This window comes from Nyctereutes procyonoides, unplaced genomic scaffold (genome assembly GCF_905146905.1).
Source record: "Nyctereutes procyonoides isolate TBG_1078 unplaced genomic scaffold, NYPRO_anot_genome, whole genome shotgun sequence".
NCBI lineage: Eukaryota > Metazoa > Chordata > Mammalia > Carnivora > Canidae > Nyctereutes > Nyctereutes procyonoides.
The window spans coordinates 499,992-513,110 of NW_026575049.1; the positions used below are offsets into that span (position 1 = coordinate 499,992).

General features: G+C 50.5%; 1 protein-coding gene across 1 annotated transcript; it reads left to right on the forward strand.

Moving 5' to 3' along the window:
- The first annotated feature begins 8,583 nt into the window (after positions 1–8,583).
- MYL6B (myosin light chain 6B) lies at positions 8,584–12,914 on the forward strand. Its single transcript, XM_055328507.1, has 8 exons — positions 8,584–8,737; positions 10,196–10,418; positions 11,137–11,164; positions 11,416–11,559; positions 11,788–11,961; positions 12,442–12,519; positions 12,648–12,685; positions 12,812–12,914. The coding sequence occupies exons 2-7, from the start codon at positions 10,242–10,244 to the stop codon at positions 12,674–12,676; spliced, it is 630 nt and encodes a 209-aa protein (XP_055184482.1). The 5' UTR covers positions 8,584–8,737; positions 10,196–10,241; the 3' UTR covers positions 12,677–12,685; positions 12,812–12,914.
- The last annotated feature ends 205 nt before the right edge of the window (positions 12,915–13,119 follow it).

A 13,119-nucleotide genomic window follows, 5' to 3' on the forward strand; every position in this document is an offset into this window, starting at 1 on the left:
AAAAGCAAAGGCAACAAAAGCAAAAATATTCATCTACATCAAACTAAAAAGCTCCTGCATTAGCACAGGAAACCAACAAAACAAAAAGGCAAACTACTGAGCCGCAGAAAATGTTTGCAAATCATATATCTGATAAGAGTTTAATATTTTAAACCTATAAAGAACTCACACAATAGCAGAAATAAATATATTAATTAATTAATTAGTTTATATCTCCAATTTAAAAAGGGCAGATCTAAAAAAATAAAAAGGGCAGATCTGAATAGACTTTTCCCCAAAGACGACATACAGATGGCTAACAAGTACCGGAAAACATGCGCACCATCATGAATCATCAGGGGAATGCAAATTAAAGCCACAATCAGATATCACTCGATGCCTTTTAGAATGGCTATCATCACAAAGACAAGAAATGACATGTGTTGCTGGGAAAAGGAACACTTGTACACTGCTGGTGGGTTATAGACTGATGCAAGCACTACGGAAAACAGCATGGATGGTCCTCAAAAAATTAAAAACAGAACTGCCATTGATCCAACAATTCCACTTCTGGTTTATAGCTAAAGGAAATCACTGTCTCAAAAAGATACCTGCACCCCCATATCCACTGCAGCATTATTTACAATAGTCAAGACATGGAAACAACCTAGGTGACCCCTGAAAAATGAACAGATAAAGAAATGTGAGGGTTTGCATGTGTGCATACACACACACACACACACACAGACACAGGAATATTCAACCATAAAAAGAAGGAAATCTTACCATGTGCAATAACATGAAGGAACCTTGAGGGCATTATGCTAAGTGAAACAAGTCAAAGACAAATACTGTAGGATCGCACTTATATGTGGAATCTAATAATGACTAAAAACTCATAGATACAGAGAACACTGTCAGTGACTCCAGAGGTGGGCATTGGGGAGATGGGAAAAATGGGTAAAGGAGGTCAAAAGATACAAACTTCCAGCCAAATGGGACACCTGAGAAGCTCAGGGATTGAAAGTGTCTGCCTTGGGCTCAAGGCATGACCCCAGGGTCCTGGGATCGAGCCCCACATCAGGCTCCCGAGAGGAGCCAGCTTCTCCGTCTGCCTATGTCTTGGTCTCTCTCTGTCTCTCATGAATAAATAAAATCTTAAAAAAAAACATCCAGTTATAAAATAAGTTCCAGATGCAATGTACAGCATGATGACTATTGTGAATAATACTTTACTGTATATTTGAAAGTTGCTAAGACAACAGATCTTAAAGTTCTCATCACCGGGAAAATTTTTTTTTTGGTAACTATGTAAGATGATGGATGTTAAGTGTAAACTAGACGTACTGTTTGTCATTTTGATTTTTAAAAATATTATTTATTTATTCATGAGAGACACAGAGAGAGAGAGGCCGAGACACAGGCAGAGGGAGAAGCAGGTTCCATGCAGGGAACCCGACGTGGGACTCGATCCCAGGTCTCCAGGATCACGCCCTGAGCTGAAGGCGGCGCTAAACCGCTGAGCCACCCGGGCTGCCCCTGTTTGTCATTTTAAGATGTATACAATATTATGTTGTATACCTGCAACCGATATTCTATGTCAATGTTATTTTTTTAATAAAAAAAGGAAAAGATACAAGTCAAAAAAATTTTTAGAGATTTTATTTATTCTTTTTTTTAAGATTTTATTTATTTATTCATGAGAGAGAGAGAGAGAGAGAGAGAGGCAGAGACATAGGCAGAGGGAGAAGCAGGCTCCCTGCAGGGAGCCCAATGCGGGACTCAAACCCAGGACCCCGGGATCACAACCTGAGCCAAAAGCTCAGCCAATGAGCCACCCAGGTGCCCCCACCTACGACTTTTAAAAACATTTTTATTTAGGTAATCTCTACACCCCATGGCGGGCTCAAACTCACAACCCCAAGATCAAGAGTTGCATACTCTTCTGACTGAGCCAGTCCCACAAATGCTACTCTTGAAATGTGGCTTTACTGGCCCAAAGTGCTGTGGTTCACTGGGTGTGGCAACACCACTGTCTGCCCAACAGCCACCTTCCCCTCTTCCCTACATACAGAATCCCAGAGCATTCCTGGTGGCAGTGTGCCGGATAAGACGTAAGAGGAAGTCAGCTGGGGACTGGAGTGTCAACAAAAGAAAACCCTCATTGCCTCCTTCCTTTTTGGTTGGGTCACTGTTGGAAGGATGTGATGCCTGGAGCAGCAGCCGCCTTCTTTCGGGCCTTGAGGTGACTAACATAAGGAGGAAAAGCTAACATGATTAAGGAATACATATTTTATAAATTAGGGTCATGGGGCATATACATACAATGAAATATTATTCAGCATTAAAAAAAAAAAAAAGGAAAACTTGCCATTTGCAACAATTTGGATGGACCTCCAGGGCATTATGCCAAATAAAATAAGTCAGACAGGGCAGCCCTGGTGGCGCAGCGGTTTAGCGCCGCCTGCAGCCCAGGGTGTGATCCTGGAGACCAGGGATCAAGTCCCGCATCAGGCTCCCTGCATGGAGCCTACTTCTCCCTCTGCCTGTGCCTCTGCCTCTCTCTCTCTGTGTGTGTGTGTCTCTCATGAATAAATACATAAAATCTTTAAAAAAAAAAAAGGAAAGACCACTGCATTTGGGGGTCTTTCCTGTTAAAAAAAAAGTCAGACAGAGAAAGACAAATACCGTATGACCTCACCTGAATGTAAAAATACATAAAAAATAAAACACTGAGCTCACAGATTCAGAGAACAGAATCGTTGTTTGGGGGATCCAGCTCTGAGGGTGGGGAAATGGGTGAAAAGGGTGAAAAGGAACCAACTTCCAGTTATAAAATGACTAAGTCCTGGAGATGTAATATACGTCTACATGGTGACTAGAGTTAATAATACTGTATTGCATATTTGAAAGTTGCTAAGAGAGATCTTATAAGTTTTCATCATAAGAAAACAATTCTTTTCTGTGTGATTATCTCACAATATATATAAATAGAGAATCATTATGTTATGCACCTAAAACTCATGTTACATATCAATTATACCTCAACACAAAGAGTTAAAAATCTAGGCTCAGGCAATAGAGTGAATACACACACACAACTGAACATAAGAGAGGGTCGGAGGATAAAGGGGAGCTAAGAGAGCAGCTGAGGGGCCTTATGTCATCTCTGCAAACCTGTGTCTACCTAACACTGCCTGCCCACTCTACCCCCTAAAAGTCTTTACATTTATTTAAACGAAGCTCGCTCTGGCCTCCTCTGAAACCTGGCTCACCTGCCAAGAGACCTCATCACCTGGGAGGTGGGGTCCACATTCTCCTTGCACCCCAAAGCTGCTTCCCCATTGTTATTCTCATAAAAAATCTCAGCTCCTGGGACACCTGGGTGGCTCAGCGGTTGAGTGTCTGCCTTTGGCTCCTGGCGTGATCCTGGGGTCCTGAGATCGAGTCCCGCGACGGGCTCCCGGCAGGGAGCCTGCTTCTCCCTCTGCCTGTGTCTCTCATGAATAAATAAATAAATAAATAAATAAATAAATAAATAAATAAATAAATAAAATCTCAGCTCCTTTCGAGTTGATACACCGTCTCTACCGTCTCTGTCATTCACTAACCACACACCCACTCCATACTTACCGGAGGGCATGGCCCCCTGAATACTGCTGTCACTGCGTGTCTCCAACGTATGCCACAGGCTCTTGGGTAATCACCATCAGAGTTCCTCCTTGTGGCGGACAACGTAGGCTTCCTCCCCAGTGTCCTTCTACTCCTTCCCGTTTGGATGGGCTCCAGTCCACCTCCAAAGGCAGACAAACCCCAACTGGTCTGTGGGGCAGGGTAACGCCGTCCTCCTTGTCACCGGGGCGGGCAAACCCCAGCTGTCCCACACAGGGCACGCTGTTTCCCTAGTCATGGTGATGAATTCCAGGCTTGATGGCAGCATTTTTCTAAGTCCGTCGAGTCAGAGTGAAGTTCAGGAACCGATTCCAATGGTGAAGGAGGGCTCCCTCTGGTGTGTGTGGCTCTGTCAGGACAGCAGGAGACTCCCGATCTCAGGGTCATGAGTTCAAGCCCCATGTTGGGCATAAAGCTTACTTTAAAAAGAATACAAATAAATACTTCCAAATTAAAAAAGAAAAGCTCACTCTCTTCCTCTTGTGGTATAAGGATGTGATGCCTGCACAGCCAAGCCAGATATGACTCCAGGAGGGAATTCAAGTAAGAAGCTAACAAATGGAGGACAGTGGCCAGAAAAGTAGAAAATCCTTTTATTTTTATTTTTATTTTTTTTTAATTTTATTTTTTTTGAAAATCCTTTTGTGATGTCATGAAATTCTGGATCAAAATGAACTTGAAACCCACCCTACCTCTTGACTTTTCAGTTACATAAGCCAATAAATCCTCTTTATTGGTTACCCAGGTTTAGTCAGATTTTTGCTACTTGCTATCGAAAAAGCCCTAAAGAACATTCTCCTCAGATCCAATAACCTTCACGTCTCTACCCTTTCGACCACTCACACCCTATTCCTGTCTTCCTCTATAGTCTTTGGAATTTTAAATTCAAATGCATTATTTCCTTCAACAGCTGTGAGATCTCCAAGCATCTTACTTCTCAACCTCATTGAGACCCAAGACTGTTAGTGACTTTTTATATTCTCTCAATCTAATAGGTCACTTTTTTTCTCTCTCTCTCTCTTCTTTCTTCTTTCTTTCTTTCTTTATTTCTTTCTTTCTTTCTTCTTTCTTTTTCTTTCTTTCTTCTTTTTAAGAAAGCTCTACACCTTTTTTTTTTTTTAGCTCTACACCCAATTTGGGACTTGAATTCACGACCCTAAGATCACAGGTTGCACACTCTATCCTCTGACACAGCCACACGTCCTAATGGGTCACTTCTGTACTTACTCCTCTATTTGGCTTAGACCACAAACTCTCTTTTACTCAGACTCCCAACTTCCTCACTTTCATGTTCATCCATCATCCCTACTCCACAAAACTCCATTGTCTAGATCCATTACCATTCCAGCTGCCTCTTTGCTCTAGCTCCATCGTCCAAGCAGCAGAATACAGTCGGAAGGAGGAAATCACTACCTGGCATCGTTACATGAGCTCCCACTGCAACCACCCTTTAAGCTGCTCAGTAAATTCACGTAGGGAGCACAGAGTAGGCACTCAGTACATCTCAATTGAGTATTGACTGGCTCCCCAGTAAGCTGTCTCCCACTTTCCATAGTACCTGTTTCAAACCTTCACTACCTTCTCAAGCCACTTCCTCCTATTTCCTCTTTTAGCAAATCAATCACCTCATATTCTAATGCAAGGTAAAAATACCTGGGAACTCTCTCAATCTCCTGAATCCCCAATCTATCTCATCAACATACTAGTATCAGCGTCTATCCTTGATTCTTCCCTTTTATCCAAATACCCATTCATTCTACAGATATTTGCCCAGTATATGCCAGGCACCGTACCCTACTTGGCCCTAGAAAGTGTGTGTTGGAAGGGAGGGAGAGTAGAGATCTAAAAGACAGTAGCAATAACCTGAGAAAAGGGACCAGGACATCTTTAAAGATCTGCGAGCTAGTAGATGTGGCTGGTATAGAGGTGTAACTGATACAAGGAAGCAGTGTTTGAAACTGCTGGGTTTTGTGAACCAACTAAAGATTTAGTCTTTACCAAAATACATGGAAGGATTTTAGGTAGGGAGATGACATGATCAAATACACATTCTGAAAAGATCATTCCTTTTATTAAAGCTGTAGTTAGGGATGCCTGGGTGGCTCAGTGGTTGAGCGTCTGCCTTCGACTCCGGGCGTGATCCTGGGGTCTGGAATCGAGTCCTGCATCGGGCTCCCTGCTTGGAGCCTGCTTCTTCCTCTGCCTGTGTCTCTGCCTCTCTCTCTGTCTCTCATGAATAAAATAAAAAATATATATTTTTAAAGCTGTAATTAACTTAGTTTGTTCTCTGTCCTTTCCATAGCTAAAATATTTCAAAAAGATTCCCAGGCCCTAACACAGACCCAGAGTCAGAATCTTTGGGGGAAGAGTCTGCAAGTTTGTCTGTTTACAAAGTTCTCAGGATATTCTGAAGAACAGCTAAATCTGGGAACCACTAGTTTAGAGCATTAAAAAAATGAAACTAGGGGCATCTGGGTAGCTCAGTCAGTTGAGTGTGTGCCTTTGGCTCAGGTCATGATCCCAGGGTCCTGGGATCAAGCCCCACATTGGGCTCCCTGCTTCTTTCTCCCTCTTCTACTTACCCCTGCTTGTGTGCTCTATCAATAAAAATTAAAAATGAAACTAGCAAAGGGGGTGTCTGACTCTTGATCTTGGCTCAGGTCTTGAGCTTAAGCCCCGAAGCCTACTTAAAAAAAATAAAAAATAAACACAAAACAAGGACTTTGGAGTTAGATTCACTTTTTATTTTTTAGATTTACATTTGAACCTTGACTCTGCTCCCATACTCTATATCACATTGGCAAAAGAAGCAGAGACTCTGGGCGTCTCCGTTTCCCGTTCCTTAAAGACGGAGCCAGGGATTCCTTGGGTGGCGCAGCGGTTTAGCGCCTGCCTTTGGCCCAGGGCGCGATCCTGGAGACCCGGGATCGAATCCCACGTTGGGCTCCCGGTGCATGGAGTCTGCTTCTCTCTCTGCCTATGTCTCTGCCTCTTTCTCTCTCTCTCTGTGTGTGACATAATTAAAACAAAATTAAAAAAAAAGACGGAGCCATGCCTGACCTTCCTTATGGGGTGCTTGGGTGGCTCAGTTGATTAAGTGTTAGGTCATGCTGTCAGGGTCCCAAGTTGGGCTCCCAGATTAAAAGACAAGAATAGTGCAAAAATGAGGGACAGTCCTCCAGTCTGTTTGCCAAGAGTCTTCATGTTTTCTCTGCACTACTTCTTTATAAAGCAGACAAAAATGTTATAAAGTCAGATGATGCCATAACCGCTTCTACTTGACAAAGTGCCAAGAGGGCTACAGCTAGACCACGGGGAAGAGAAAAAAAAATTAAACAACATTTTCCAAATCAGCTACTGCTGACATGATCAAAGACACTTGTGATACAGCTCTTCCCCAGCTTTGTACCAGACACTTATTTTTTTTTTAATTTTTATTTATTTATTATAGTCACATGAGAGAGAGAGAGGCAGAGACATAGGCAGAGGGAGAAGCAGGCTCCACGCACCGGGGGCCCGACGTGGGATTCGATCCCGGGTCTCCAGGATCGCGCCCTGGGCCAAAGGCAGGCGCCAAACCACTGTGCCACCCAGGGATCCCCATGTACCAGACACTTATGCAAAATGTATTTCTTCTTGCTCCATTTCTTCAGGCCTAGTGATCCTTTATGGATGTTTAACAGTGGGCAAAAAGCAACTACTTCATAGGTTGGGAAGATTAAAGGAAATTTATTTCACAAACGCTTCTATTCCACTACTCACTCTGTGCCAGGCCGTCTATTTTACAGACATTAACACATCTCATCCTCCCGACAACCTTATCAGCTGGGTGACGTTATCCATATGTTACAGATGGGGGAAATTGAGGCAGAGGTAACCTGCGTGAGGTTACCAGCAAATACCTAGCAGAACCTGGATTCCAACGGGGCGGGGCGCGGCGGGGCGCGGCGGGGCGCGGCGGGACCCTTCTCTTCAGCTCCCCCTCGGCTGCTCCTCGGAGGTAACCCAGCCCAAGCGGAAAGGGCCTGGTGAAGGCCTCCGCGGAGAGCGGCTGACCTCCTCCTCCTCCTCCTGTTAGGCTGTAGGCAACCGTCCCTACTCTTCCGAGCGGCTTGCACACCCCCACCGCCCGCCCCCTCCGACCCTCGGCCCTGTCAGCCGCAAGCCCCGCGAGCCCCTGCAGCCCCAGGAGCCCCCGCAGCCCCGGGGGGCTGGGGGGCGTCTAGGGAAGGAGATGACCAGCGCGGACGGAGGCGTGAGGCCCAAGGCGCTGGGCGGCGCAGCCCCGCGTTCCAGGCAGAGCCGATGCCCCGTGCCCCGCGCCGAGGGATGGAGAAACTTGCACCGTGGGAGGAGCCGGGGCAGGTGGCCAAGGCCTAACCCCAAATCTTTTTTTTTTTTATTTTTTATTTATTTATGATAGAGAGAGAGAGAGAGGGAGAGAGAGAGGGAGAGAGAGAGAGGGAGAGAGAGGGAGAGAGAGGGAGAGAGAGGGAGAGAGAGGGAGAGAGAGAGAGGCAGAGGGAGAAGCAGGCTCCATGCACCGGGAGCCCGACGTGGGATTCGATCCCGGGTCTCCAGGATCGCGCCCTGGGCCAAAGGCAGGCGCCAAACCGCTGCGCCACCCAGGGATCCCTCTAATCCCAAATCTTAACATTTACTTCAACTACCAGCAGCTCATTACCGAAAAAAAAAGAAAAGAAAAGAAAGGAGAATTCGGTGGAGTTGCTGTTCCAAGTCACACGGCCCCTCGGCGGCGCCCGCCCGCCGGGAGCCTCCGCTCAACGTCGCAGATGCCCCGGCCCGCGCGGCTCTGGCGCCGGGGGGGGGGGGGGGGGAGGCTGTAGAGCGGTCACCGCCGCTCAGCTCCGGGACGCGGAGGGCGCCCAAACGGCCTGAGTCACCGCCGCCGCCACCGGCCGGAAGCCGCTGCTCGGGCGACGTCTCCCAGCTGCCAGCGACCTTCCCGTGAGCCCGCGGGCGCGCGAGGACTACGACTCCCGGCATGCTCCGAGGCCGCTGGCGTTAACCCTTCGGGGCCCGCGGCCTCCCAGCCCCGCCTCCGCCCTCACCTGGACCCCGCAGGGTGAGTTTTGGGGAGCTGGGGAGGGACTCTTTCCTTTATTTAAGCTTGATTTGAGGTGTGGGTGCGTGCGTGTGCATGTGCGTGTGTGTGAGTGAGATGAGTTCTGGGAGACTGGAACGATTCCGATTTTTCTAAAATGGGACAGTGTTCAGTAATGAGATTCAGACGCATTTTTGCAAGTGAGAGACGAATCATCAATTCTCTGAACCCCAGGGTCTAAGTGGAATCACTACTCTTCCTCAGAATGCTGCCTAAATCTTTTCCTTTCTTATCCCAAGAACAAAAGTAGCCGCAACCCCTCCCCTCTCCCCGCCACCTCCGACTTAGACCCTACCCTGTGCCCCCAGCAAGGTTTGGAACCTGGCGCCAGGGCCAGGGTTGTTACTATTCTCTGCTTGGTGGGTAAGTACCTTTGGAACCCATAGGACCTCCCACATCCTTTTGGATTAGAGATTTTAGGATTTAGGCCCCTGGCCTCCCAGGGCCTGCCCTTCCTCTCAGGTGCACCACAGAGTCCCTGCAGGCTCCGCAGGCTCCCTACCTTCCTCTGACTTGAGGGACCATGGGGCCTGTGGAAAAGGGTTCCTTCCTTGGAGTGTGGGTGGTGGGTGTTAAACCTGATCCTTGTTCCCACCCTCACCCTTAAAACCATACTGGGAACAGGAGATCATGGTGTGTGTGTGTGTGTGTGTGTGTGTGTGTGTGTGATCACACTCCTTTATGTTACTGTTCTTTATACTAGCACAATTCCAGTTCCGGGCTGGGAGACGGTGGCAGTGACTGTAAGATTTGGGGATTATAGGCTGTGGGGTCAACTGCCCCTGCTCCTCAACTATAGTCAGAGGGGAGTGGAAGAGCTGCTTGGTTTTTTCATCTTTCACTGCTCCTGGACCCCACTTTTTTTTTTTTTTTAAGATTTTATTTTCAAGTAGTCTGCACACCGAGGGTGGGGCCCAAACCCACAACTCCAAGATGAGGAGTCACATGCCCTACTGACTGAGCCAGCCAGGTGCCCCTCCCAGACCCCACTCTAACAATCCCAGTTCACAAGGGCCCCCTCCCTGCCTCAGCCTTCAAGGGTCTAAAGCTGCTAAAACAAAAGGGCTACTCTGTGTCGGGGGGTCAAGGCCTGGAATGCCTGGGTCCCCTTCTTTGCTTCACCCCTGTGTCTGTCTGTCACTGGCAAGCATCCTATCCTTACCCCGGAGGTTAACTCCCTCATTCTGGGCAGTCTCTGGCTTCCTTCCCCTGCCCCCAAAGGGGCCATTGTTCTGGCTAGCATTTGGGGCTTAGTGAACAGAAGAGAGAAGACCTTGGGGCAGGAGTCCTGAACCATAGGAGTCCAGGGCAGGCCGGCATATCTCTCCTCTATCTCACCCTCCTCACCGCCAACTGGCTCCCTGCCTCTGCCCCTGCCCCCGCCCCTTGACATCCCAGACTCCCTGGCTATTTAAACAGAGATGGGTGCCCCCATCGGCACACTGTCCTTTGGCCACCGGACATCATGCCTCCCAAGAAGGATGTTCCTATGAAGAAACCAGCGGGACCCTCTATTTCTAAGCCTGCTGCCAAACCAGCAGCAGGGGCTCCTCCTGCCAAGCCCAAGGCTGAGCCAGCTCCAGCTGTCCCTCCAGCTCCTCAGAAAACCCAGGAGCCCCCCATCGATCTCTCCAAAGTGGTGGTGAGTCTTGGGAGAGTGAAGAAAAATTTGGAAGGGATGGTACAGGGTAGGAAACAGCCAAGGTGGTTAGGGGTATCTAAAAGATAGGGACTCGGTGAGCACTGCACGGATACTGGAGATCCCTCTTGGTCCCCTATTTGGAAGCATCCAGGCTTATGACTGCTGTTCTTTCTTATTCTCTCCCTCTAACCTATACTATATGTGTGGGTACATACACACATTCTCACTGACCCCTCTGCTGGAGGCAGGGACCCGGGAGATGGGGAACATCTGGGTTCTGAGGACAGTTTCAAGGTGAAGAGAGGGAGCTGGTGCCTGTGCCTGGCTGACTGTTCGGTTCTAAAAGCCACAACTCTGAACCCCAGGAGGGAAGGCTGAGGAGGACAGACTTGTTAGACAATCACAGCTGGGGGCCAGGGGTAAATTTAGCCTTTGTTCAGCCCCCAGTTATGTGAGGGATGCAGAGCTCAGGGCACTGGAGGGAGGGGAACAGGTGGCATGGGATTAACCCTGTTCCCAGGAAACCCTCCCCCCCATAATTCCTCCTCTTGGGATTCTCCCAAGGTCCAGAGCTGGGAATGGGACTGAGGTGGCTGGGCTCCCAGCCTGGTCTCTTTGGGCCCCTCCCCAGAAGTGGCTGCCAGTTGGTTGGGAGGAGTGCTGGAGAGAGATTCAGTGAGCCCTGTCATCCCTCCTCACCTGCTCTTTTCTTCCACAGATCGAGTTTAACAAGGACCAGCTGGAGGGTGAGGAGAAGCTGGTCCCTTAAGCCGCACCGTCTAGCCCCAAGCCCCTGGTCAGATCCTCTTTCTGTTCCCCTAGCCCAAACTTGGATAGCGCCACCGTCTAGTCCCAACCTTGGAACCTTCCTCCTAGTGCTCTGTGTCCTCCGTTCTGCCCAGCTCTAGCTCGGAGTTTCTGAACCTCCTTTCTGTCAGGGGTGGGGTGGGGGGGTGATGGGAACCCCTGGTCTCAACACTGACCTCTCGTACTTCAGAGTTCAAGGAGGCCTTTGAGCTGTTTGATCGAGTAGGGGACGGCAAGATCCTGTATGGTCAGTGTGGGGATGTGATGAGGGCTCTGGGCCAGAACCCCACCAACGCGGAGGTGCTCAGGATCCTGGGGAACCCCAAGAGTGATGGTGAGGGGGATGCCTGGAGCAATGCGGGTTTTCAGTGTGGTGGTGGAACCGAGGAATGGTGGCAAGGTGACAAAGGATGCTGGGGTGGCTCTTGGGACTTCAAACACTGTCAGACACCTTTAGAAAAACATCCTGAACGTTGAACGGGATGAAAAGCTTCGTGGTAGGGACGGAGCTGGGCCCAAAGTGACACTACAGTGACCCCTCCCTCCCGTTTCCAACCTCCAGAGCTGAAGTCCCGGCGTGTGGACTTCGAGACTTTCCTGCCCATGCTCCAAGCAGTCGCCAAGAACCGGGACCAAGGGACATACGAGGACTACCTGGAGGGGCTTCGAGTGTTTGACAAAGAGGGGAACGGCAAAGTCATGGGCGCGGAGCTCAGACACGTGCTCACCACCCTGGGTGAGGCAGGGACGGAACTCGAACTCGAGGGAACTCGGAACTCGGGGCGGGTGGGCGGGGAGCAGGGGCCGGACCAGTAGACGCGGAGGCAGAGCCGGGAAGCATTACCGCCCTACTGGCCTTGGGCAGGGGCTAAGGAGGTCGGAGCCCTGGGGCAGAACCCGAAGGTAAGGGGAGGGGTGCAGTTGCCTCCCACAGGACAGAGGAGAGGGTGAGGTGGAAAGCCTGACTTTGCTGTGGGAGAGAGGCCTGTGCTCTGTGACCTGGGGCCCCCCGCCCACTTTCCCTCCGTGGAGGCGTTCACCAGGCGCGCGGGCAGGTGCAGTGGGAGGGAGAGACAGGGCACACTGAGGGACCCTTACTAGGATTCCTTTGGGCTTCGGCTCGGCGCCAAGCTTCCGGGGGGGGGGGAGGGGAACACCGCCCCAAGAGGAAGGGCGGGGTGGGGGTGCAGGGACTGATCTGCTCTGTCGGGCTCAGGAGAGAGGATGACTGAGGAGGAGGTGGAGACTGTCCTGGCCGGACATGAGGACAGCAACGGCTGCATCAACTATGAAGGTGAGGGGCCGCGGGAGCGGCGGGAGCGGCGGGGCCGGGGCTCGCGGTCCGGGGGGGCGGGGACGGGCCCGGATTATCTGAACCCGGAGCCGGGCCTGCTTCTGAACCCTCCCGCCTCGTCTCCGCAGCCTTCCTGAAGCACATCCTCAGCGTCTGAGCTCCACAGGTAGGGCCGTCCCGCTGCGCCCGAGGCAGCTTCCGTCCCTCCCCTCGGCCGGGCCACGGGGCCGAAAAGGCGAGCCCGCGGCGCCGCGCGAGCGACCGCCCTCGGCAGCTGGCCTCGTTTCCACAGGCGCGGCGGGGCCGGACTCGGCGCCCCTCCCCGGCGGCGGAAGCACGTTCCTGCCACTAGGAGGCCCCCTGTTGTTTCAAAATAAAAAGACGGCTCTTGCCTAGGCGTCCGACTGCTGCTTTCTTTGGGGTGGGGGGGAGACGGGGGGCGGCCTCTCCTCTCCCGGATCGCCGACTCTCGGATCCCTCGCGCCTAGCTCCGCCCGCCGCCGCGGCTCGGCCCCCCGCAGGGAGCGCGGCGCCAGAGGGAGGAGCGGAGGCCCCGCCCACCCTATTACTAACGCAGCGCCCTCATCTGCATAAGGCCGG

What these genes read in the sequence shown, in the direction of transcription:
- MYL6B (XM_055328507.1), top strand. Translation starts at nt 10,242, where the DNA reads ATGCCTCCCAAGAAGGATGTTCCTATGAAGAAACCAGCGGGACCCTCT. An exon ending in TCGATCTCTCCAAAGTGGTG is followed by an intron (nt 10,419 to 11,136) that starts GTGAGTCTTGGG and finishes TTTCTTCCACAG; the next exon opens with ATCGAGTTTAACAAGGACCA. An exon ending in TAACAAGGACCAGCTGGAGG is followed by an intron (nt 11,165 to 11,415) that starts GTGAGGAGAAGC and finishes CTCGTACTTCAG; the next exon opens with AGTTCAAGGAGGCCTTTGAG.